The sequence below is a fragment of the Muntiacus reevesi genome, chromosome 10 (genome assembly GCF_963930625.1).
Source record: "Muntiacus reevesi chromosome 10, mMunRee1.1, whole genome shotgun sequence".
Classification (NCBI taxonomy): domain Eukaryota; kingdom Metazoa; phylum Chordata; class Mammalia; order Artiodactyla; family Cervidae; genus Muntiacus; species Muntiacus reevesi.
The window spans coordinates 13564711-13591729 of NC_089258.1; the positions used below are offsets into that span (position 1 = coordinate 13564711).

The 27019-nt window shown below is 39.1% G+C and overlaps 1 protein-coding gene across 13 annotated transcripts in view; it reads left to right on the forward strand.

Annotated features, from left to right (window-relative positions):
• Nucleotides 1–27019, forward strand: part of AOPEP (aminopeptidase O (putative)) — a 392839-nt gene that overhangs the window by 43880 nt on the left and 321940 nt on the right. For all 13 annotated transcript variants that reach the window (XR_010664622.1, XR_010664620.1, XR_010664621.1 and 10 more), the window contains exon 2: nucleotides 22303–23212. Coding sequence is in view for 10 of the 13 variants with exons in the window: in XM_065947320.1 (XP_065803392.1) it covers nucleotides 22437–23212 (776 nt within the window). In the remaining 3 variants the exon portion in view is untranslated. The remainder of the gene's footprint in view (nucleotides 1–22302; nucleotides 23213–27019) is intronic.

Consider the following 27019-nt stretch of genomic DNA (forward strand, 5'->3'; position numbering starts at 1 on the left):
CTGGTTTGATCTCCTTGCTGTCCAAGGGATTCTCAAGAGTCTTCTCCAGCACCATCAATTTTTCAGCACTCTACCTTCTTTATGGTTCAGCAGTCACATCCATTCGTGAATACTGGAAAAACCATAGCTCTGACTGTACGGACCTTTGTCCATAAAGTGATATCTTTACTTTTTAGTACTGTTTCTACATCTGTCATAGCTTTCCTCCCAAGGAGCAAGCGTCTTTTGATTTCCTGGCTGCAGTCTCCATCCTCAGTGATTTTAGAGCCCAAGAAAACAAAGTCTGTCACTATTTCCATTTTTCCCCCATCTATTTGCCATAAAGTGATGGAACTAGATGCCATGATCTTAGTTTTTTTAATGTTGCGTTTTAAGCCAACCTTTTCACTCTCCTCTCTCACCCTTATCAAGAGGCTCTTTATTTCCTCTTTGCTTTCTGCCATTAGGGTGCTGTCATTTGCATATCTGAGGTTGTTGATACTTCTTCTGGCAATCTTAATTCCATCTTGTGCTTTATCCAGTACAGCATTTCTCATGTTGTACTCTGCATGTAAGTTAAACAAGCAGGATGACAACATACAGCCTTGACGTACTCCTTTCCCAATTTTGAACCAGTCTGTTGTTTTATATCCAGTTCTAACTGTTGCTTCTTGACCTGCATATAGGTTTCTCAGGAGGCAGCTAAGGTGGTCTGGTATTCCCATCTCTTTAAAAATTTTCCACAGTTCATTGTGATCCACATAGTCAAAGGTTTTAGCATAGTCAATGAAGCAGAAGTAGATGTTTTTCTGGACTTCTGTTGCATTTTTTAGGATCCAGTGGATGTTGGCAATTTGGTCTCTGGTTCCTCTGCCTTTTCTAAATCCAACTTGTACATCTGGAAGTTCTCAGTTCACATACTATTGAAGCCTACCTTGAAGGATTTTGAGCATTACTCTGCTAGCATGTGAAATGAGTCTAATTGTTCAGTAGTTTGAACATTCTTTGGCATTGCCCTTCTTTGGGATTGGAATGAAAACTCTGACGTTTTCCAGTCCTGTGACCAGTGCTGAGTTTTCCAAATTTGCTGACATATTGAGTGCAGCACTTTAACAGCATCATTATTTAGGATTGTAAATAGCTCATCTGGAATTCCGACATCTCTACTACCTTTGTTTGTAGGAATGCTTCCTAAGGCCCACTTGACTCCCCCCTCCAGAATGTCTGGTTCTAGGTGAGTGACCACACCATCGTGGTTATTTTGGTTATTAAGACCTTTTTTTGTATAGTTCTTCTGTGTATTCTTGCCACCTCTTCTTAATATCTTCTGCTTCTGTTAGGTCCATGCTGTTTCTATCCTTTATTGTGTCCATCTTTGCATGAAATGTTCCCTTGGTATTTCTAATTTTCTTTTTTTTTTTTTCTTCTTCTTTTTCCTTCTTTTTCCTGGTATTCTGTTTTTTTTGTTTGTTTGTTTTAATTTTCTTGAAGAGATCTCTAGTCTTTCCCATTCTATTGTTTTCCTCTGTTTCTTTGCATTGTTCACTTAAGAAGACTTTCTTATCTCTCCTTGTGATTCTTTGGAATGCTGCATTCAGATGGATATATCTTTTCTTTTCTTCTTTGCCTTTCACTTCTCTTCTTCTCTCAGCTATTTATAAGGCCTCCTCAGATAACCATTTTGCCTTGTTGCATTTCTTTTTCTTAGGAATAGTTTTGGTCACTACTTCCTGCACAGTGTTACAAACCTCTCTCCATGTTTCTTCAGTCACTCTCTATCAGATCTAATCCCTTGAATCTGTTTGTCACTTCCACTGTATAATCATATGGGACTTGATTTAGGTTATACCTGAATGGCCTAGTGGTTTTCTCTACTTCAATTTAAGTCTGAATTTTGCAATAAGGAGCTCGTGGTCTGAGCTACAGTCAGCTCCCAGTCTTGCTTTTGCTGACTGTGTAGAGCATCGCCATCGCTGACTGTAAAGAATATAATCAATCTGATTTTGGTATTGACCATCTGGTAATGTCCATGTGTAGAGTCATCTCTTGTGATGCTGGAAGAGGGTGTTTGATATGAACAGTGCATTCTCTTGGCAAAACTCTGTTAGCCTTTGCCCTGCTTCATTTTGTACTCCAAGGCCAAACTTGCCTGTTATTCCAGGTATCTCTTGACTTCCTGCTTTTGCATTCCAGTCCCCTATAATGAAAAGGGCGTCTTTTTTTGGTGTTACTTCTAGAAGGTCCTATGTGTCTTCACAAAACCATTCAACCTTATCTTCTCTGGCATTAGTGGTTGGGACATAGACTTGGATTACTGTGGTGTTGAATGGTTTACCTTCGAAATGAATCAAAATCATTCTTTCGTTTTTGAGATTGCACCCAAGTACTGCATTTTGGACTGTTTTGTTGACTATGAGGGCTACTCCGTTTCTTTGAAGAGATTCTTGCACACTGTAGTAGATGTAATGGTCCTCTGAATTAAATTCACCCATTCCCGTCCATTTTAGTTCACTGATTCCAAAAATGTCAATGTTCATTATTGCCATCTCCTGTTTGACCACTTCCAATTTACCTTGATTCATGGATCTAACATTCCAGGTTCCTATGCAACGTTGTTCTTTACAGCATCAGACTTTACTTTCACCTCCATACACATTCAGAACTGGGTGTTGTTTCCACTTTGGCTCAGCCTTTTCATTCTTTCTGGAGCTATTTCTCCAGTCTTCTCCAGTAGCATATTGGACATCTAATGACCTGGGAGGTTCATCTTTCAGTGTCATATCTTTTTACCTTTTCATACTGTTCATGGGGTTCTCAGTGCAAGAACGCTGAAGTAGTTTGCCATTCCCTTCTCCAGTGGACGACCTTTTGTCAGAACTCTCCCTCATGACCCATCCGTCTTGGGTGGCCCCCATGGCATGGCTTATAGTTTCATTGAGTTACACAAGTCTATGATCCTGTAATCAGTTTGGTTAGCTTTCTGTGATTGTGGTTTTCATTCTGCCTGCCCTATGATGGATGTGGATAAGAGGCTTGTGCAAGTTTCCTATGGTAGGGACTGGCTGTGTGGAAAGCTGGGTCTTGCTCGGGTGGGCAGGGCCGTGCTCAGAAAATCTTTTATCCAGTTACCTGCTGACGGGTGGGCCTGTGCTCCCTCCATGTAGTTTGGCCTGAGACGGCCCATCCTGGAGTCTGCAGTCTTTATGTTTGGCCTGGTGGTGACCTCCTCCAGGAGGACTTATTTCAATATGTTGCACCTCCTAGGAATGCTACTTCCAGTGCCCTGACCCCATGACAGGCCACTGTTGACCCACGCCTCCACCAGAGACCCCCAGACACTCTCAGCCAAAGTCTGGCTCAGTCTCTTATGGGGTCACTGATCCTTTCTCCTGAGTCCTGGTGCACACAGAATTTTGTTTGTGCCTTCCTAGAGCCTCTGTTTCCCCAGTCCTGTGGAAATTCTGTAATCAAATCCCACTGACCTTCAAAGTCAGATTCCCTGGGTATTCCCAGTCACATGTGCCTTTAGATTTTTTGTTGTTGTTGTCTATGGGAGGATTGGTCTGATATAAGCTACTCCACTTTTATCAGAAGTGGCATTCCCCTTCATTTAGGAGGAAGAATAATTAAATAATCACACAAACAGATATAAAGCTAGAACTTCTTTTGTGCTGTGAAGAAGTGCACAGCACCATGAGATTTAATAATAGGGGAATTTGATTTAATCAGCGAGATAAGGAAAGATGTAGGAAAAATGAGTTACTTACACAAAGAAAATATTGAAGATGATTCCACATATTTGTTGAATGAATAAATTTATAACCCAGCTTTCTCTGCATCTTGGCTTCTTTCTTTGCATGTATTCTTTTTAAAAAAATTTTATTGGAATATAGTTGATTTACAATGTTGTGTTATTTTCATATGTACAGCAAAGGAAATCAATTATGTTTATATATATATCCACTCTTCTTTAATTTTTAAAAATTTTATTTCTTAAAGTCTTTATTGAATTCGTTGCAATATTGCTTCTGTTTTATGTTTTGGTTTTTGACCCCAAGGCTTGTGGGAGCTTAACTCCCCGATCAGGGATCCAAGTTGTATCCTCTGCATTGAAAAGTGAAGTCTTAACTGCTAGATCGCCAGGAAAGTGCCTATCCACTGTTTAAGATTTTTTCTTTTTCCCATATAGACCATTAAAGAGTATTGAGTAGAGTTCCTTGTCTTTGCACATATTTTTATCCTCTCAATCTTTAATCATCTTTCCAGGCTTGATCTGTGATGATTAATGGGTATCTGTAATTTAGTGCTTTTAGTATTATTCAGTGAACCATGTCCTTCATGGAAACTTCTTGAGACAAAGGACTTGTGGGTATGGACTATTTAAGTGGTATAGCTGGGTCCATGGCCTTCTGGTTCATATGATTCACTGAGTTAAAAGGATGTCTCCCTCCCAATATCAGGTGTTTAGATATTCTGGGTGAAAATAATAGCATACACATGTGTACGCAGACACACACAAATGAAAATTCAAAACCAAGAAAGTTATCTTAGTTGGCCAAAATGGAGAGAAAATGTAAAGTCAGTGTGATGAATAGATTAATAGGAGCCTAACCTAAGATACTTACACAGGAGAATAGATATAGGCCTTAATAGCTAGCTGGATGTGTGGGGGGAGGGTGTAAGCAGTGGGGGAGTCTGATCTCCACCAAGGAAGGGATACCCAGCCATGGACTCAATATATGTAGAGAATTAAAACTGAATTATTTGCCTAAAGCCAGAAGCTATGATAGGGAGATCCTTATATATGGTGGAGAAAGAAAGTTCTGTTACACTGTTCCAAAAGAGGCAAGGAAATCTGCTGTCTACTTCCCATATATGGGAAGAATTCCTGAGTCCTCCAACTACAGGAGCACACTGTGTCTGTCTTGTGCAAGCCAAGTAAAAATAAATCCACATTTAGATACATTGAAGGAAACTGTGGAAACCCAAAGATAATTAAAAGATATAAAAGCTTCTAGGGAGGAAAAACAGACACATATCAAGAAATGCAGATTAATTACAAACTTCTTATCAGAAAAAAGATGTCAGAATATAGTAGAGTAATACAGTTAAAGTGCTAAGTGAAAATAACTGTCAACCTGAAAATTTACACGTAAATGATCATATAATAGTGAGGATATGTTAAAGACATTTTCAAACATACAAGTGTTGAAAGACTTTACTACTCCCAGCCTTGTCCTGAAAGAATTACTAAAGGTATACTTAAGTAAAAAGGAAATTATGGCAAATTGTATTTTCTAAAAGGGGTCATAACAGGATCTTCCATTTTACATGCTCTTCTCCAATGTGACTTAACCACTCCCCACATCAAGAGATGGAGCTGAATTCCCACTTCTTGACTGTGGACTGGCCATATGACACTTTTTTAAAACTGATAGCAAATAGCGTCCAACTAATAAAAATAAATGGAAAAAAAAATGATAGCATGTGGTGGAAATAATACCACACTGACTTTTGAGGCTAGATCAGAAAATACATTCAGCTTTCAACTGGTTCTTTGGGACATTGGCTCTGGAGGCTGCCAGCTGCCATGTAAGTTTTCTAACTATTCTGAGATTTTCATGATAGAGAGATATTTTGTAACCACACTGATCATTAGACCTCCCAGACAAGTCTATTCTCCACTGAGTGCCATAGTCAAATTCATAAGATTAAGAAAAATGGCCTGAGTAATATATATGGTGTAAGTAAATATATTTTATATTTATAAAGAATATAAAAAAATGGTTGCTATTTGAAGCATAAAATTTTGGGTTAATTTGTCATGTAGCAGTAGTAACTGGAGTAAAATCGAACCCTGAAAGAGGGGTGAAATGTAGGAATCCATCATGGCTAGGAAACTTATGAACAAAGAAGTACTGACTTTTTCCTAAGTTGGATGAGGGTTAAAAACAATGTCATAGTAAGATATTATGAACAATAATACGGAAGCTGAAATAGAGTAGGGAAGAGGAAGGACTCAGGATAAGACTTTCTAGGGTCCTTTTATTTTTCAGAGATTGACTTCATGTCGTCATATTCAAGAAGAGAAACTGTTAGTCACTCAGTAGTGTGTGACTATTTGCCACCCTATGGACTGTAGCCCATTAGGATCCTCTATCCCTGGAATTCTCCAGGCAAGAATACTGGAGTGGGTTGCCATTCCCTTCTCCAGGGGATCTTCCCAACCCAGGGAACAAACCTGGGTCTCCTGTATTGCATGTGGATCCAAGAACAGAAATAGATTGTATAAGCTATGAAACAGTAGAGGGAAAAAGAGAATTCAGAAAAATTCAACAAGTAGAAAAGTAAAAGCTAAGAAATTAAGTCATGTTAAATAGAAAACACAAAATAAGTTGGTTGTGATTACTGCTGTTATAATCATGATAAGTGTAAAATTAATTTCAGTTGTCAAAAATGACTGTGTATTTTTAAAAATACAGCCCAACATTGCTTAAAAGAGATACTCATGGCAAAACAACTCAGAGAAGTTAAAAATAAAAGTATGGAGAAGATATATCAGTGTGTCAGGAAAAAAAAATTTTTTGTTTAAATACAAGTACAACAGTATTGATATTAGGCAAAAGGAAATTTTTGGTGCTTTGCCCAGGAAACACTTGCATGTGTGTACCAGGAGTCATGTACAAGGATGTTCAACGCAACATTGTGATAATAAAAAATTTAAAAGAACTTAAATATCTATCCATATGTAAATGTATGGATAAATTGTGGAGTATTCATAATAGGAATGGCAAACAGCAATTAACTAAGCTAGATTTATTTCCATTTGCATGGCTATATTTCAGAACTATTGAGTGAAAGAAATAAGTTGCAAAATAATAGCATGACATTTCAAACATAATACATTTGTACTTCTAGTTCAGTTCAGTTGCTCAGTCATGTCCGACTCTTTGCAACCTCACAGACTGCATCACACCACGCTTCCCTGTCCATCTATCACCAGCTCCTGGAACTTACTCAAACTCACATCCATTAAGCCAGTGATGCCATCTGACCATCTCATCCTCTGTCGTCCCCTTCTCCTCCTGCCCTTAATCTTTCCCAGCATCAGGGTCTTTTCAAATGAGTCAGTTCTTCCCATCAGGTGGCCAAAGTATTGGAGTTTCTGTTATAGCATCAGTCCTTCCAAAGAATATTCAGGACTGGTTTCCTTTAGGATTGACTGGTTGGATCTCCTTGCAGTCCAAGGGACTCTCAAGAGTCTTCTCCAACACCACAGTTCAAAAGCATTGATTCTTCGGCACTCAGCTTTCTTTTTAGTCCAACTCTCACATCCATACATGACTACTGGAAAAACCATAGCTTTGACTAGACAGACCTTTATTAGCAAACTAATGTCTCTGCTGTCTAGTTTGGCCGTAACTTTTCTTCCAAGGAGCAAGTGTCTTTTTTAATTTCAGGGCTGCAGACACCATCTGCAGTGATTTCAGAGCCCCCCCAAAATAAAATCTGTCACTGTTTCCACATCTATTTGCCATGAAGTGATGGGGCCAGATGCCATGATCTTAGTTTTCTGAATGTTGAGTTTTAAGCCAACTTTTTCACTCTCTTTCACTTTCATCAAGAGGCTCTTTAGTTCTTCTTCACTTTCTGCCATAAGGGTAGTGTCATCTGCATGTCTGAGGTTATTGATATTTCTCCCAGCAATATTGATTCCAGCTTGTGCTTCCTCCAGACCAGCATTTCTCATGATGTACTCTGCATGTAAGTTAAATAAGCAGGGTGACAATATACAGCCTTCATGTACTCCTTTCCCTATTTGAAGCTAGTCTGTTGTTCCATGTCCAGTTTTACTGTTGCTTCTCGACCTGCATACAGATTTCTCAGGAGGCAGGTCAGGTGGTCTGGTATTCCCATCTCTTGAAGAATTTTCCACAGTTTGTTGCACAGTCCACACAGTCAAAGGCTTTGAGGTGGTCAATAAAGCAGAAGTAGGTGTTTCTCTGGAACTCTCTTGCTTTTTTGATGATCCAGGGGATGTTGGCAATTTGATCTATGGTTCCTCTGCCTTTTCTAAATCCAGCTTGAACATCTGGAAGTTCACAAACATGTACTGTTGAAGCCTGGCTTAGAGAATTTTGAGCATTACTTTGCTAGCATGTGAGATGAGTGCAATTGTGTGGTAAATTTGAGCATTCTTTGGCATTGCCTTTCTTTGGGATTGGAATGAAAACTGAACTTTTCAAGTCCTGTGGCCACTGCTGAGTTTTCCAAATTTGCTGTCATATTGAGTGCAGCACCTTCACAGCATCATCTTTTAGGATTTGAAATAGCTCAACTGGAATTCCATCACCTCCACTAGCTTTGTTCGTAGTGATGCTTCCTAAGGCCGCCTTGGCTTTGCGTTCCAGGATGTCTGGCTCTAGGTGAGTGATCACACCATCCTGATTATCTGGGTTGTGAAGATCTTTTTAAATTCTTCTGTGTGTTCTTGCCACCTCTTCTTAATAGCTTCTGCTTCTGTTAGATCCATACCATTTGTCCTTTATTGTGCCCATCTTTGCATGAAATGTTCCCTGGTATCTCTAGTTTTCTTGAAGAACTCTCTAGTCTTTCCCATTCTATTGTTTTCCTCTATTTTTTTTGCATTGATTGCTGAGAAAGGCTTTCTTATCTTTCCTTGCTATTCTTTGGAATGCTGCATTCAAATGGGTATATCTTTCGTTTTCTCCTTTGCCTTTTGCTTCTGTTCTTTTCATAGCTATTTGTAAGGCCTCCAAAGACAACCATTTTGCCTTTTTTCATTTCTTCTTTTTGAGGATGGTCTTGATCACTGCCTCCTGTACAATGTCACGAACCTCCATAGGTAATCCTTCAGGCACTCTGTCTATCAGATCTAATCCCTTGAATCTATTTCTCACTTCCACTGTATAATCATAAGGGATTTGACGTAGGTCATACCTGAATGGTCTAGTGGTTTTCCCTACTTTCTTCAATCTAAATCTGAATTTGGCAATAAGGATTTCATGATCTGAGCCACAGTCAGCTCCTGGTCTTGTTTTTGCTGACTGTATAGAGCTTCTCCATCTTTGGCTGCAAAGAATATAATCAATCAGATTTTGGTATTGACCATCTGGTGATGTCTGTGTGTAGAGTCTTCTGTTGTGTTGAGGAAGAGGGTGTTTGCTATGACCAGTGCATTCTCTTGGCAAAACTCTGTTAGCCTTTGACCTGCTTCATTTTGTATGCCAGGGCCAAATTTGCCTGTTATTCCAGGTATCTCTTGACTTCCTACTTTTGCATTCCAGTCCCCTATAATGTACCTCTGTACTTCATAAGTAATGAGTTATACTTCATATAATGTACTTCATAAGTAATGAATCTTATACTTCTAAGATTCCTTCTATTTCTAAAATTAGCAAATTTCACATCAATAAGCAGTGTTCCTATTACTATATGCATTTGACTGTCTGAGCAACCATCCCCAGAAACAGTATACTTCAATAACTTAATTACTGACTGTCGTTAAGAATAATCACTGTATCCTAAAGAATGAACATACTGGCAGTAGAAGAAAGCTGTCTTCCTCTGAACAAGTAGTCTGTAGAATTAAGTACTTTGTAACCATTCCCAGTATGCCCAATGCTACATAGTAAGCACATATGTAAAACTCTCTCTTTCCCCTGAGTTGCCTACAAGAAAAGAGATGTGGCAGAAAGAAGTACAGATATATCCTGAGGAGAGATGAGAGCTATCTGGAAGATGATGTTTGAGCAATAACTTTCTTCTAGAATGTATGCAAACCAGAATTCATGTTCTGTAAATAACTAGACCTTGAATGTCCTCAGATGTCAAATTCCACAGATATTTGTTGAGAACCTACTTTATCCAGGGTATTTTACTTAACATGGTCATGAACACAGAGATCAGGAGTCCCAAATTCTTTATAGACCTTTGGAGGATGGCTGGAGGATAGGGGTAAATATAAAGCGAGGCAGGATAAGTTAAGCGCCATGAGAGTGGTACAGAGGGCTTTGTAGCTTGAAAGGAGAATGCAGCTTTGGAGGGTTCCAGAATGGAGTCTGTTTCATACATCTGTAAATGTGCTTATTTCTGTTTTGGTGATTAAGGGTGATAAGACAGTTTCTTTGCTGTGCCATAGCTCTATTTATTAGTGTTTAATCTTCTCCTATTTACTCCCCACCACCCCACCTTGCTTAAGAAAAATATTGCTGTACATTAAATCTTTCAAAGCCTGTAATGGTGTTGCTGAGACAATCATTTAAGCATTTAAAACACAGACCACATAGTACACTCATTTTAGAGGCAGCAGTGGTTAGCCACTGGAAACTAACCTTTGGGTTTGATAAAGGGGGGAATTTTATGTTATGGCTTATGACAGAGAATGGAAAAATGCTTTAGTGAGATGGACTGGCATTTAAAATTGAAACACAATAATAGCAAAAAGTGCTGAAGTCAACGAACTGCTTAGAAATATGGTTACTATTTGCTGAGAGAGGCCTTTCGAGGTGGCCAGATATATGCGTGTGCAACCACAGTCAGTTCAGTTCTTCCCTAAATGTGGAACTGTGACCCTGATTGATGCCAGTGAGAGTTATTTACTTGCAGAGGATTATTTAGGTGATTCATAAATCCAAGGCAAGTAGGAAATAAGTGTAATAAGCAACAGGGTTTTAGTAGACTTATACATTATACGTAACTTAGGCTGGAAACCATGCAAAGGTAATGGTGATCTTTTGAATCTTCTGGGTTTGCTTAAAAATTCTCCTCCCCCCCTCCAAAGCTATTATGTTCTGTATTGATTCTACTCCACAAACCTGAAAGAAAATAATTTTTTGAAAAAGATAGAGTGGGGGTATGGAAGAGAGTCTTAGCATTTGATTTATGACTTGTACAGTGTAAAGGAAATGGTCATGAGAGCTGTAGGATGAGAATTTCAAGAAAAAGTATCAGCAAGTGAAAAAGCATCAGAGATTGACCTTGGGCAAATTGCTTTACTCTCTGGACGTCATTGTCTTCATTTGTAAAACTAGAGTGTTAGAAGAGAAACTTAAGGAATTTTTCAGCTTGAGAATTCCATGAAGTAGACTAGTTAAAATGGACAGCAGGACCAGATGTGGTTTTTGCTTGCGTATTTTCTTTCCAGTTTCATTGAGATTTAATTGACACATAATATTGTATTACTTCAAGGTGTATAAGGTGTATAATGCTTTGATATCTGTGTATGTTGCAATGCTCTGTTTTAAAAAGTGGTGACCTTGGAGGTGTTTGAAACCTTGGTAATAGGATGGAGGCATGGGAAGGGACAAATATTGGCAAAAGAAAATGTCAAATGAAAGAACATTCTAAGTTAGTAAAAGGGGACGGTGCTGGGAAAAATACCTCTCCATTTCTGAGGTTTCCTTTCTTGTGGAGGGAGCTTAATCACTGTAACATTCCTGATCATTTTATTTCTCCTTTAAGGCAGGTGGAGTGACTTATTCTGGTAAATTTTGAAAGAAGCAACTAGATGTGCTCTGCTCAGCTCAGTTCCTCCCTTTTGCTTTTGGGCAGCAGCCCTGACCACAAAGGACTGTTTTTCTTATGTCTCCAGGCCCTGAGTATTACCTGTTGAGGATACCTGCTCTCTTGGGAGCTTTGACCTGATCCATCATTGCCTGTGACCAATCTAACTTGAGGATTTGGTTTTTAGGTACCTTTGACTTCCACACCAAGTCATATCATTCAGTTTAGTTTTCATCAGTATTGTGATATTTTGGTCTCCCTTTGCCATACCCTATCTTATTTCTCAGTATGTTCAGAATTTGGATTCACAAGAAGAGTTCTGTTTATTTCTCTCTCTCAGACTCCAAAAGCTAGAATGCAGGGGGAAAGAACTGGCTTTGGTGAGAAGGGATTATTATGTTTTCTCTGAATCTAGAGAAGGCATTATATTTCCTCTGAATCAGGAAGAGGGCACTAATTATAGAGAACTGGAAATCCTTGAGGTATAATGGAGTTTCAGGGATTCAAAATCATCACAGTTAGGTAGGAGAACAAATTAATCAACTGAGAATGAGTCATCAGGCATGGATTTGGAAACTTAAAAGAAGAAAAGGTTTAGAATTGCCTGTCCAAGGAGTATACTCAAGAATCCACTGAAAGATGTTTACAGATGGGGGCCAAGATGAAGGAGTAGAAAGACCCTGAGCTCACCTTCTCTCATGACCACACCAAAATTACAACTATTTTCATAACAATCATCAGTGGAAAAGATCAGACCCTATCAGAGAAGATCTTCTATAACTTAAGATCTAAAGAAGGACCCACAATGAGATGCATAGGAGGGGCAGATTCATAGTATAATCAACTCCTATAACTACAGACTGGAGAATAATTGTAGTGCAGAGGATCTTCCACAGGAGTGAATGTTCTGAGACCCATGTTGGGCTCTCCAGATTGGGGTTCCTGCACCAGGAAGGCAAGCCTCCAGAGTGTTTGGCATTGAAGACCAGTGGGACTTAATTTCAGGAGTCCCAAAGGACTAGTGGGAAACAGACTTCACTCTTAAAGTATTTACTACACAAAATCTCATATGCTCTGGGACCCAGCAGAAAAGCAGTAATTTGATAGAAGCCTGGACCAGATGTGCCCATGGTTTTGGAGGTCTCTCGGAGAAGCAGAGGTAGCTGCAGCTGACCCTGGGGACATAGACACCAGTGGCAGTCATACTGGGGAGCTGCTATTGTGTGGATACTGGTACTGGTAGGCAACATTGTGGAACCCTTCCTCTAGCTCATTAGCTGCTAGGCCTGACTCCACCCAACAGTTTGTAGGCACCTGTGCTGGAACATCTCAGGCGACGCAATGAACTGGTTTAGAATACAGGCCCACTTCTCAGCAGATGGACTGCCTGAAGGCCTCCTGAGCCCACAGCCACCTCTGGGCGTGCCTCTAGGCATTGTCCTGCCCACCAGAGGCCAGGACCCAGCTCCACCCACCAGATACAAGAAAGCTATGATCTCACAGCCTATGGACCCAGCCTGCCTAGAGCAGGCCAGACTCTGCCCTGAAACCAGCTGGGTCCTGTCCCTGCTTGTTGGCACATAAACACAAGCTTTGGAACATCCCATACACCATATGCACTGTGTTAAGAACCAGCCGTTCCCCACCAGTGATCTGACGCCAGCTCTGGGATCCCTGGGCCATGTACGCAAACTGCAGGATCCAGCTGTGTGAGGCTGTATCCATCAGTAGGGAATTAACAGTCTTGGAATCTTCTGAACCCTAACTCTGCACTATCCCGAGTCCCCTGGGGTTCTGCAGTCAGTCATTTTGTGACCATGCCCAGCCGACCATCTGCCAGAAGCCTCCATACAAGCACAGGGCCTGGCAACCAAGTGGATTAGGGCCAACCAAGACTGCCAGACCACCCACATAGCCTGCCACAACAGAAGGACCCACACAGCCCTCATGGGGCAACCCCTAGAACACACAGCTTGGAAGATGAGAGGAGGATGCACTACTGGGCCACAGGACTGCTTCTACAGAAGACCACTTTTTGGGGGGTCAATAAACATAATTAGCCTTATAAGTAAAAATATAGACAGCAACTTAGGCAAAATGAGGTATCTGAGAAACATATTCCAGACAAAGGAATAAGATAAAGCTCAAGAAAAACTCGGTGAAGTCTCCAGATTGGTAATCTAACCAAGAAAGAGTTCAGCGTAATCATCACAAATATGATCAAAGAACTTGAAAGAAGAATGGATTTACAAAGTGAGAAGTTAGACATGTTTAACAAAGAGAAATAAAAAGAACAACCAAACAAGGATGAAGAATACAATAAGTGAAATGAAAAATATACTAGAAGGAGTCAACAGTAGACTAAATGATACAGAGGATGGGATCAGCAAGATGAAGACAGCGTAGAGGAAATCACTGACATTGAGCAGATAGAAGAAAAAGAAAAAATGAAGACAGTAAAAGAGGCCTCTGAGATCAAGTGCACTAATATTTGTATTATAGGGGTCTCAGAAGGAAAAGAGAAAGAGGCTGAGAACATATTTGAATACATAATAGCTGAAGACTAACCTGAGAAAGGGAGCAGTCATCGGGAAGCCAAGAGAGTTCCATATAGGAGTAACCCAAAGGGAAACACACCAAGACACACTGTAACTAAAATGATAAAATTTAAGAGTAGAGAATATTAAAAGTAGCAAGTGAAAAGCAGCAAATAATATACAAGGGAACTTCCATAAGGCTATCACTGACTTTTCAGCAGAAACTCTGCAGGCCAGAAGAGAATGACAGGATATATTTAAAGTGATGAAAGGGAAAAACCTACAACCAAGAATACTCTACCCAGCAAGACTCATTCAGATTTTATGGAGAAATCAAAACATTTACAGGCAAGCATACTCTAAAAGGATTCAGCACCACCAAATCAGCTTTATAACAAATGTTAAAGGAACTTCTCTAGATGAGAAAGAAAAGGCCACAACTAGAAACAAGTAAAATTACAAAATGAAAAACTCATCAATAAAGGCAAACATACTATAAAGGTAGGAAATCATCCATGCACAAAGCTACTAGGAAAGTTAAAAGACAAAACTAGTAAAATCATCTATGTCTACAATAAGCAGTTAAGGAAACACAGAACAATTAGATTTAAAACATGATATTTAAAAATGGGCTTATCCTGGTGGCTTAAATGGTAAAGAATCTGCCTGCAATGCAGGTGACCTGGGTTTGATCCCTGGGTTGGGAAGATCCACTGGAGAAGGGAATGGCTATTCATTCCAGTGTTTTTGTCTTGAGAATTCCCTGGACAGAGGAGCCTGGTGGGCTACAGTTCATGTGGTCCTAAAGAGTCAGACACGACTGAGCGACTAAGCACAATAATAATCAAAAATAGTAATCATGAGGGGAGAAGAATACAAATGTTGGGTTATTAAAATGCATTTGAAATTAAGAGATCAGCAACTTAAAACAATTATATATATATGTTGCTGAACAACCAGTGGCTCACTGAAGAAATAAAAGAGGAAATTAAAAAAAGAAAAACCTAGAGACAAATGAGAATGAAGACATGACTATCCCAAACCTATAGGACATAACAAAAGCAGTTCTCAGAGGATACTGTATAATGATACAAGCTTACCTCAGGAAATAGTAAAATCTCAAATAAACAACCTATCCCTATAATAGATGTAAACTTTTATATATAGAATGGATGAACAACAAAGACCTACTATATAGCACTATATTCAATATAGTTCAGAAGAAGTATGTTCAATATCCTATGGTAAACCATAAAGAAAAGAATATAAAAGTGTGTGTGTATATGTGTGTGTGTGTGTGTGTGTATATACACACACTAAATCACTTTGCTGTGTTGTAGGAAGTAACATGACATTGTAGATCAATTATACTTCAGGAAAGGAAAAAGAAAGGAAAAAATAAAATGTAGATAAATTATATCTCAATGAACCTGGGGAAAATTATATCATAACTTATAGGAGAAATAAAACAAAATAAAACCCTAACCCTACACCTAAAGGAGCTAGGGAAAGAAGAACAAATAAAACCCAAAGATAGTGAAGGAAAGAAATGAAGATGAGAGCAGAAATAAATGAAATAGGAGCTAAAACAATTGAAAAGATCAATGAAACTAGAAGCTCATTCTGTGAAAAGATAAACAAAATTGACAAACTAGACCTATCAAGAAAAAGAGAGGGCCCAAATTAATAAAGCCAGAAATGCAAAAGAACTTACAATTGACACCAGAGAAAAGATCATGAGACTACTGTGACCATCTCTATGCCAATAACCTGGATAAACTAGAAGAAATGGACAAATTCTTAGAAATATAGTCTCCTCAGACTGATCCGGAAGAAACGAAAATATGAATCAGGGAGAGTGGGGGATGGCACAGTTGCAGAAAGAAGTGTGCCCAAAGGAGGAGATGTAGAAAGCTGGAAGACTGCGTCTGGGAGAGAGCTTAAACTGCTGTTGGAGAGGCTAGACGGGTAGCCTGTGAAGGGCCTCTCAAACCACGGGAAGAAGCTTGCTCTTTGCCTGAAATGGATCAGGAGCCTTTGAGAAGCTGTAAGCAGTAGAGTAAAATAATGAGACTTGCACATGCATTGACCAGTGTGCCTCCAGTGGGTCAGAGAGGGGGACCGAACTGAGGACCAAGGCATCTGTTGGGAAGCTACTGCTGGAATCCAAGTGAGTGGATGAGGGTGAGAAGTAGGTCCTCTTCCATGGCAGGCACAAAGAGGAGAGGATAGAGCGCGAGATGGTAAAGAGGTAGAACTGAACTGCGAACTGGATGGACTGGAAAGAAAACATGATGGGATGCTAAAAATAAAAAATAAATAAGGAGAAACGCAAGAGAAAACAAAGACTGTGGACGCCGGGAAGAAACGTGCTTGCAGACAAAGGGAGGACCAGATGTTAACAGTCTTGCCCACGGAGGCGTAGCACACATCCGTGAAAAAACTTGAGGCTCAGAAAGATTAAATATCCCGCACAAGGTTACATAATCGTTCAATCTGCAGACGCGTGTCTATTGATTTCATAACCTGGCGCCCCTGATGCAGACGCTTCAGACCCGGAGCTCCGGCTGCACTGAGCCTGGGGTACAGCAAGAGTCAGCTGATCCCGGGAGCCCTCCGAAGGAGTCTGCGGCCCGAGCAGGCGTGTCCTTCACCTTATCCCAGAGCTCATCCATCTACCCTGTTCAGACCAATGGGTGTGGAGAAAAACGAACCCTTCTATACTGTTGGTGGGAGTATAAATTGGTACAGCCTGAATGGAGAATGGCGTGGAGGTGCCTTTAAAAAATAAAAATAGAGTTACCACCATGCTGCTACTGCTAAAAAAAAAAAAAAAGAAAAAAGAAAATATGAATCAACCAATTCCTAGCAATGAAATTGAATTAGTAATTTTAAAACTTCTGGCAAAGAAAGTCTAGGACCAAATGGCTTCACAGGTGAATTCTACCAAATATTTAGAGAGGAGTTAACACCTATCCTTCTCAAAATATTGTGGAGGTAAGAACACTTCCAAATTCATCCTATGAAAGCAGCATTGCCTTGATACCAGATAAAGATATCACACACCCAGATACTTAACAGGTAAGGAAAAGTGAAAGTGAAAGTTTCTCAGTCATGTCTGACTCTTGTGACTCCATGGACTATAGCCTACCAGGCTGCTCTGTCCATGGAATTCTCCAGGCTAGAATACTGGAGTGGGTAGCCATTCCCTTCTCCAGGGTATCTTCTCAACCCAGGGATTGAACCTAGGTCTCCTGCATTGCAGGCAGATTCTTTACCATCTGAGCCACCAGGGAAGCCCAAGAATACTGGAGTGGGTAGCCTATCCCTTCTCCAACAGATCTTCCCAACCCAGGAATCGAATCAGAGTCTCCTGCATTGCAGGTGGATTCTTTACCAGCTGAGTTACCAGGTAAGGAATCCACCTGCAGTGTAGGAGTCACAGAAGACATGGTTTCAATCCCTGGGTCAGGAAGATCCCTTGGAGGAGGAGATGGCAACCTGTTCCAGTATTCTCTTGCCTGGGGAATCCCATGGAGAGAGGAGCCTGGCAGGTCCATGGGATCTCAAAAGAGTCACATAGGACTGAGTGACTAAGCATGCACACACCCAGAAAGAAAATTACAGACTGATATCACTGAGGACCATAGATGCAGAAATCCTCAGCAAAATATTTGCAAACGAAATCCAGCAATACTTTAAAAGGATCATACACCCTGACCAAGTGTGATTTACCCCCAAGGATGCAAGGATTTTTCAATATCCACAAATCAATCAGTGTAATACATTACATCAACAAATTGAAAAAATGTAAACTGTCACTGTTTTCAGGTTACGTGATACTGTTCATAGAAAATCCTATGCTGAAAGAAATTGAAGATGACACAAGCAGATGTTTGTGGATTGGAAAAAATCAATATTATTAAAATGATATACTATCCAAGGCAATCTACAGGTTTAATGCAATCCTTATCAAAATATCAATGGTATTTTTCACAAAATTAGAACAAAAAATTTTTACATTTGTATGGGAACGCAAAAGATCCCAAATAGCCAAAGCAATCTTGAGAAAGAAGAACAGAGATGGAGGAACCACACTCTGAGTTCAGACTATACTACAAAGCTACAGTAATTAAAACAGTGGTATTGGCCCAAAAGCAAAATATAGACCAATGAAACAGGATAGAAGACCCAGAACTAAAGTAATGCCCTTATATTCAATTAGTCAATGACAAAAGAGGCAAGAATATACAAGGGAGAAAAGAGTCTCTTCAATAAATTGTGCTGGAAAGCTGGACATTTACATGTTAAAGAATGAAATTAGAACCTTCTCTAACACTATTCAAAAAAATAAAATGGATTAAAGGCCTAAATGTAAGACCTAAAATCATGAAACTTCTAGAAGAAATAAGATGGCAAAACACCCTTTGACATAAATCATAGCAATATTTTTTTGGCTCTATCTCCCAAACAAAGGAAGTAAAAGCAAAAATAAATATATGGGATCTAATTTAACTTAAAAGCTTTTAAATAGAAAAGTAAGCCATCAACAAAATGAAAAGACAACCTACTGAATGGGAAAAAATGTTTGTAAATGATGTGACCAATAAAACATTAATATTCAAAATATATAAACAGTTCATATGGTTCAACATAAAAAACAAGCAACATGATTACAAGAGAAGATGCTTAATATCACTCATCATCATCAGGGAAATGTAAATCAAAACAGCAATGAAATACCACCTCATACCTAACAGAATGGCTGTCATCAAAAAGAACACAAATGGCATTGGCTGGAATGTGAAGAAAAGGAAACTCTTGCACAGTGTTGGTGGGAGTGTAAATTGTTGTAGCCACTGTGGAAAACTGTATGTAAGTGTCTCAAAATTCTGAAAATAGGATAACCATAGCAATTCCACTCCTGAGTATATATCCAAAAAGACAACTCTTAACTTGAAAAGATATTTGCACTTCAGTGTTCTTATTAACATTGCTTACACTTGCCAAGATATGGAAGCCACGTAAATGTCCATCAACAGATGAAATAGATGTGGTGTGTGTGTGTCTGTCTGTCTATCTATCTATCTATCTCTATGAAAAGCCAGTCTACTGAATGGGAGAAAATGTGGTGTGTGTGTGTGTGTGTGTGTGTGTGTGTGTGTGTGTGTGTGTGTGTGTGTGTGTGTGTGTGTATATATATATATATATATATGTACACAATGGAGTACTATGCAGCAATAGAAAAGAATAAAAATTTTGTCATTTGTAGCGACATGGATGAACTTTGAGAGTATAATTCTAGGTGAAATGTCAGGCAGAGAAAGACAAATACCGTGAGAGATCACTTATATGTAGAATCTGAAGAAAATCTGCAAGCTAGTAAATATAAGAGAAAAAAAGCAAACTCATGGATATAGAGAACAAATTGGTGGTTATGGGCGGGGAGAGGGAAGGGGAAGGGGCACATAAGGGTAAAGGAGTAAGGTACAAACTATTTTGTATAAAATAATCTGCAAGGATATATTATACAATATAAGGAATATAGCCAATATTTTATAATAACTATAAATGGAGTATAACCTCTAGAAATTGTGAATCACTGTGTTATACACCTATAGCTTATATATAATATTTTTAGTCAAATACACTTCAATTTTTTAAAAATCTCATAAAGAGGACCAAAAGATTTCCAGTTAGGTTGACAGACAAAGTGACATTAACAGTCTTGGATGGGCAGGGCTCTAACGTAGCCTGGGGATAGCCACCAGGGACAAAAGTGGTAAAAACCACTCTACACAACATATTTTATTGTTAAATTATATTAACTTTCACATTAGGAATCTATTAAGGTTAGATAATAAATGGTTTTATCTATATTATTACAAATGCTAATGTGTTCTTTTTCAAATTTCATAGTCTATACAGCCACCAAGTTAACCCTTTTCTTAGTTGATTCAGAGTTTTCCTTATGTGTGTCCAGGTATTTTTTAATTAAACAAAAACCAATGTTTTAATAGCCCAATCAACAAAATAGTATGTTATAGCAACTCCAAAATCCAGCAGGGTCAAGTTTTAACAATCTGTTGTTTCTGATTACATAAGTATTGCCAGTAGCTTTACTGAAGTTTATTATAAATAATATGACAATTTCAGTTCTCACGCCGAAAGGCAAATACCCTAGCTTATTTCCTTTGCCCATTGACTTTTCTAGGACTAAAGTGTGTGCCATGCATGTGTGCTAAGTCGCTTCAGTCACATCTGACTCTCTGTGACCCTATGGACTGTAGCCTGCAAGGCTCTTCTGTCCATGGGATTCTCCAGGCAAGAATACTGGAGTGGGTTGCCATTCCCTCCCCCAGGGGATTTCCAAACCCAGGGATCAAACTGTTTCTTCTGTGGCTCCTGCATTGCAGACGGGTTCTTTACCACTAGCAGCACCTGGGAAGCCCAAAGTGTGTGCCAGCTTCTCCATAAAGTGATTTCAGACTATTCCTTTACATCCCTGATTACTCTTAGTTCTTATCATTCTAAAAGTCAAAGTGTATATTAACACTCACAGTTTGCTGGGGGGATGGGGAGGGAGGAAGAGAGGGAGCAGGAAGGGGTTCAGGAGTCAATTGCACTTAAACTATGTGGAGGGAGAGTAGAATTTGGCAGGTAGATATGGAAGGTGGGAGCCAGGAGCACTCCAAGTATGACACAGTAGTCCAAAAAGCATGGAGGTAAGGTGTCAGGTCATCTTTGGGGAGCAGTCTATTGAGCAGGCCTTTTTTTTTTTTTTTTTTGGCCACACCGCGAGTCCTGTGGAATCTTACTTACCTGACCAAGGACCGAACCGGAGGCCCCTGCAGTGGAAGCTTGGAATCTTAACCACTGGACCACCAGAGAAGTCCTGAGTATGCCCTTTGACTAGAGAACAAGGATCTGAAGGGAGTGGGGTCTCCATGACAAGGAAAATAGCTTGAAACCAGACTGTACAAGTCTGCTGGAAGCCAGCTCCTTTTAAGGCTAGGTGAGATTTTGATGAGGAAATAGCCTGTGGGGAGATAGAAAATGAAAATTCAATAGCTTTAATTGTTGGAATAAGATTCTAGAAGGAAAGGAAATAAGAATCTAGGAGATTGGCAGATAAAGTTAGAAGGAAAGTGAGGAGGACTTAATAAAAAGAGAGGGCTCAATTTTACTTGAAAAGTCAAACAAGTAATGTTTTGTAGTTGATGAAAGAATACTTCTTGATATTTAGAAATACAAAAGTGATTTTTTAAAAAATCTGCTTTGTCAGAGTTTTCATTTCTTTTCCTCTGCCATTTTTTTTTTCTTTCACTTTTTGGTTAAAAAAATGTTGAAAGAAATTAGGTACACAACAGGGATTGAAATAATTTCAAATAATTTTTCTTTTAGTTAGATTGCTGTTTTAAAATAAGACTACATTTTGATTCAGAACTTTTATGAAGAACTTGGGTATTTTATTACAACATCTGTTTCTACATTTTAATTTCTCTCCTTCCTTTTATAGGTATTTGCATACTTTTTTTTTCAAATGAGAAGACCTTTTTGTTTGCCACAAGAAGGCTATTACCCAGAATGTTAATGGGTTTTCAGCTATTAAGATGTAATGATATACCTTGAGTATTTAACTATAAATTTGAAAAATCTCTGTGAACAATCTCAAAGGAATACTTCGAATGCACTCCTGGTAAATTGGCTCATTTTCCTGTAATTTACTGGAAGTGCTGATGTGAGAATAGTCCTAATGTGAAAAGTACATTAATCCCTGGAGTTACATTGTATGTATTAAATTATTATTCTCAAAGAATAAAATGTATGAGGCCATTTAGCCTTCATTCACATCTGTTACTTAGAATCACAGTAGAAAAACAATCACTTTTCTTATGATGCACAAAATTAGAAATGATACATTTAATATCTTTTAAAACAAGAGGTACAGTGATGCTCAGTTACATTTTTGCCCAACAATCGTTCTTTTCCAAGACAAGGACTGTTCTACTATAATAGTTAGGAACATGATTCTTCTGATTTTGTGGAGGCATCTTTTATTCCATTGACAACTGAAATATTTTTAGAAACCCATAATGTAGTTTTCTTTGATGTCAGTCAAAAGGATTAGTCTGCCTGTAGCCATGAGCTCCTACTACACTGTGGAATTAAGGAGGTAATCAACTTGCAGAAGCAGCAGTTGCAGAAGCAAAAGATCTTAATTGGGATTTGGTCTAACTGTGTCTTTCTTCTTTACCAGGGGACTGAAAGTTGTGGAACCCCAATTTGTGACAGCGGGTGTTTTTTGGAAAGCAGCCATTTATGACTCTGGAAGATTGGGGCTGATAGGAAGCCCCTTCTGAGATTTTACCAAAGTTCTTGAACAGTACTACCATGGACATAAAGCTGGATCCCTCTCGAGATGACCTGCCTCTCATGGCCAACACCAGCCACATACTTGTGAAACACTATGTACTGGATTTAGATGTGGATTTCGAAAGTCAAATCTTTGAAGGCACCATAGTGCTTTTCTTCGAGCCTGGAAACAGATTCAAGAAATGGAGTAGTTCCATCGAGGTAGCCTGTGGATCAGAGTCAAACGAAGCCTGCCGATTTAGGATGCCTGAACCCTGCCAGAGTCCTGTGACAAGTACAAAGACCTTCTCATCTAAAATAGGATACGATGATTTTGTAATCTGTGGTAAAGGCGGAAAAGATACTTCTGGGAAAGATGGTAACCATGGCAACCAGGAACAGGCTTCTGGGATTTCTAGCTCCAAGCACTGTTGTGACACAGAGAATCATGGGAGTGAGGAGTTTTTGCTAGTGTTGGACTGCTGTGACTTATCTGTGCTGAAGGTTGAGGAGGTGGATGTTGCTGCTGCGCCAGGTATTGAAAAATTTACGAGGTCTCCCGAGCTCAGGAATCAGATTGTACATGAACTCGTGGCTCTGCCTGCAGATCGCTGGAGGGAGCAGTTAGACTGTTATGCTCGCTGCAGCCAGGCCCCTAGCTGCGGGGAACTCCTGTTTGACACTGACCCTTGGAGCTTACAGATCAGGAAGACAGGGGCTCAGACAGCTACTGACTTTCCTCATGCCATAAGGATACGGTACAGAACCAAACCCCAGGGGCGATCAGTCACATGGACCTCAGACCAGAGTGGCAGGTAGGTTATCTGGGTACTCCACAGTTCCCTGGTCATTAATCTTACACACTGGGAGATGAACCTTTGCAAAGATGCTCCTCTTTATCCTGTGGTATTACCCATCTAACCCTTAAATCCTTCGACCCTCAGGGAAGCAGGTAAACTCCCAGGCATGCTGAACTCTTAATAGGATTACTTTCCTGAAAATGAAAAAGATTACTTTCTTAAGCCCCTGTATTTCTGAGTTAGGAGACTGAAAGTCAGATTTAATGGTTAAATCTCAAGCTTAGCTCTCTGTTGAGATCTCTGCTAGCAACTTCCAGTACTGTAAATGGAAACGATAAGTGTCTTTGAGCAAATACTTTCCCAAAGTTCCTTCATATTCCCCCAAGGGAATAAATAGCTGCTGTGTTGGGTTGGTGTGAATCCTGGCAAAGTGCTTCCAAATAAAGCCAACTCTGCTCTGTGACTTTCTTACTGTATCCATCTCTTGGCAGCTATGCCTCCATGGACTTTGTCAGTTATTATATAATGTGAACCCTCAAAGCACTGGGAAGATCTGTTTCTGAGAAGTGTGACAGTCAGCCCTGCTGAGTTGACACTTGCTTCTTTGGCTGTGATTCTGGGTATTTGACACCAAGGGGACTCCTGATTTTTTGTGTGGAGAGGAAGAATTGATGAAACATCAGTGTTCGAGGGAATATATAGACAGTTCTTTTCTTCTCCTCCTCCAGCAGTTTAGGGTTTTTAGAATTTGAGAATTTTCAAATCAAACTTTATTGATTCCTCATTATTTTACCTATTTATTTGTGCTAATGTACTGTGAGTCAATACAGTAATTATTGCTTGGTTGGAAGGGCTTGGTTGGAAGAACGTTTCTCTCTGTGAGCTTGTTTTTAGCTCCTTCTTTTATAGCAGAGGACTCCCTTAATGAAGGCAGTGGTATAGATAAATTGCTTACATCTCTCCCCTAACTCACCCCCCTCAGAAAAACCTTTTAGATTATGTTTTTTAAAGCATCACTTTGAGTTTGAGCTCTAATTATCCCACTCCTTGCCTCCAGTTTTACCTCCTCCTCTGATCTCCCTCCCTGCTCAGAATGAGCTCACTTCCTGTCTTATTTCTGCTAGTCTGAGGCAGCCTTTGGGACAGTGCAGGGTAGTGAAAATTTACATCAGTAGAAAAGCATAGTGATTTGTTTATAGAATAACTTGCTGAATATTATTTGGAGTCTGTGAAGGAAAGAAATAGATGTTCTTATTGTATGTTAAAATTTTTTGGAAATTATTAAAGATGAGCTTTTGAAAAGATTTAACAATATGCTATCTCTGAATATTTAACTAGGAAATTCTAGTTTTCATACTTCCAGATATTTCATTTTTGAATTAGAGTAACAGGGAAGAAGAAACTACTGACAGTATTTGAAAGAAATACTCATTCATGGTCTCAAACATAGCTTTCTTCTCAGTGTTTACTACAGAGGCTAGACTTGTGAATTACATTACATATGAAGTGTTGAGTAGGAATGAGTTGTTGATAAATGCTGGCTTCCTTAAAGAAACTCTCAAAAGGTCCTTGAGCACATTTTGCTCCTGAAGGGTTGATTTGAATTTACTCTTGATGTCTCCTTTTCTGAATATTCAATAAATACATGATCCGGTAAGAGTTTAAGCTGTATCCTTGGAAGTCTGTAATTATATGTTAGTAAATAAATGACTTTTATGGAGTCTTACAGAGATAATAAATTTGTTTCTTAAACCTTGAAAGATTTTTCCTCTCTTCTTTTTTCTTTTTTGGGGGGAATTTTATTACAGTCATGATGAATCGTCCATGAACGGTCACTAAATTCTCTCACATGTTTAAGACTAAATCTAGGTATATACTGGTAACTGTTTGGATACTGTAAGGACCTTAAATGCCCAAGGATTCCAGGTTGCTAGACAGAAATAATTTCTTGTTAGTAATCACCAGGGTTTCAAATGAAAGTAGTGGTTAAATTTTTACCACTGAATGGTAGAATACTATCAACATTCCTACTATAAATTTTTAGTCTGGATGAGAAATTTTTTATTCCCATTTTAGAAGTAGGAATATTCTATAAAGTTACTGAAAGCTCCTGGAAAAATCCATGTCTTAACTGTGAAAAGGAGCTATGTTTCTTACTTTTGATTTTTACTATGTCCCTTACTGTAAGCAAAGATTTCAATACATTTTTTAAAAATGAATTATATTAGCTTTCAAAATTTTTCCATTTTTAAGCAGATACTAGGTAGAAATTTAAGAAAAACTCTAACCTTGTACCTGTCCTTTCAAGTTCCATCAGTGGCTTCTCCCCTTCCCACTCTCATTCTACACCTTGTAGAGAATTTTCAGTCGTTTAGTCATCTTGGACTCTATGACCCCATGGACTGCAGCATACCAGGCTTCCCTGTCCTTCACTATCTCCTAGAGTTTGTTCAAACTCATGTCCTTTGAATTGGTAATGCCATCTAACCACCTCATTCTCTGTTGTCCCCTTTTCCTCCTGCCTTCAATCAGGGTCTTTTCCAAGGAGTCAACTGCTCGCATCAGGTGGCCAAAGTATTGGAGCTTCAGCATCAGTTCTTCCAATGCATATTCAGGGTTGATTTCCTTTAGGTTTGACTGGTTTGTTGAGAATAAAATTTGTTATTTTGTTTGATAATATGTAAATAAGTAATCACTTAGGAGGTCAGAGGATCCCAGGAGGAAATTATAAAATGTGATGGAACAATCTAGCTATATTAAAAATGTATGAAACAATCTCACTGAAGAGAGTAGAGGGGAAAATGTGCTGACCTAAGTAACTTTAAAAATGAGCTGAATCTGTAAGGCTGAAAGCAAAAGGAACTGTACATAATTACTGCACTATAGTTGATAGAGTTGTTTCCCATGGGAATACAGGTTAACAATTCTGGTACCACTCTACATGTATACTGGAATTGAGTAATTTAGTAAATGGATGCAGATGATGGGAGCCAGGCTTCTCACTGTTGAAGTGGGAGATTACAGATGAGCAAGGGGAAGAGGATAGAATGATTCATGTGGAAATGGATTAGAATGGGAGACATCACTATGAACTCACGTTTAGCATAATACAGATACAGATGGTTGCATATAGAAATAATTATAGATATGGGGTGTTTGCAAGAGTTAGCATACACACATGTATTTCCTTGTTTCTCAGCTGAGTGGGTTTAGAAGCAGCAAGTATTCCCTAGTGCCCAGATCTTGGTTTCTAATATCATGCTCCAGTGAAGGAACCAGAGTTCTTGGAGAAATGACGGGGGCTAGAGCAGGAAACATACAAGATGGAGCTGTAGCATCTGTTGTGTCAGAAAACAAGGAAATGCTCTAACAACAGCAATAAGAACCCGGAAATGCATGAGTGTATTAAAGTCCAAGGACTCATCTGAAAGATGAGTGACCAAAACTGAGCAACAAAGTAAATAAGTTTTAGATGATAACCCAAAGTTTAAAATAAATATTCATGAGTCCACACTAATATAAAAAATTGATTGACTTAAATAAGCAAATGGGGAGAATGGCCAAATCCATGGTGCAGAAGTCCAAGTTATAAAGAAACTCTGCCCTCAGGGAGGTAGAGCATAATTCCTCCCTCCTTAAGTAAGGACTGTTTATTCATAATGACTTCCTTCCAAAGAGGGCAGTATGGAAAGGAGGAGAAAGTAAATTTTCATTGGAGAAACCTGACAAACATGATCTCAGCAAGGAGATCACAGCTGACATCAACACCGATGCGTCACGTTGATAGTATATGATAAAAATGGCATCATTGATCTTCCTCCT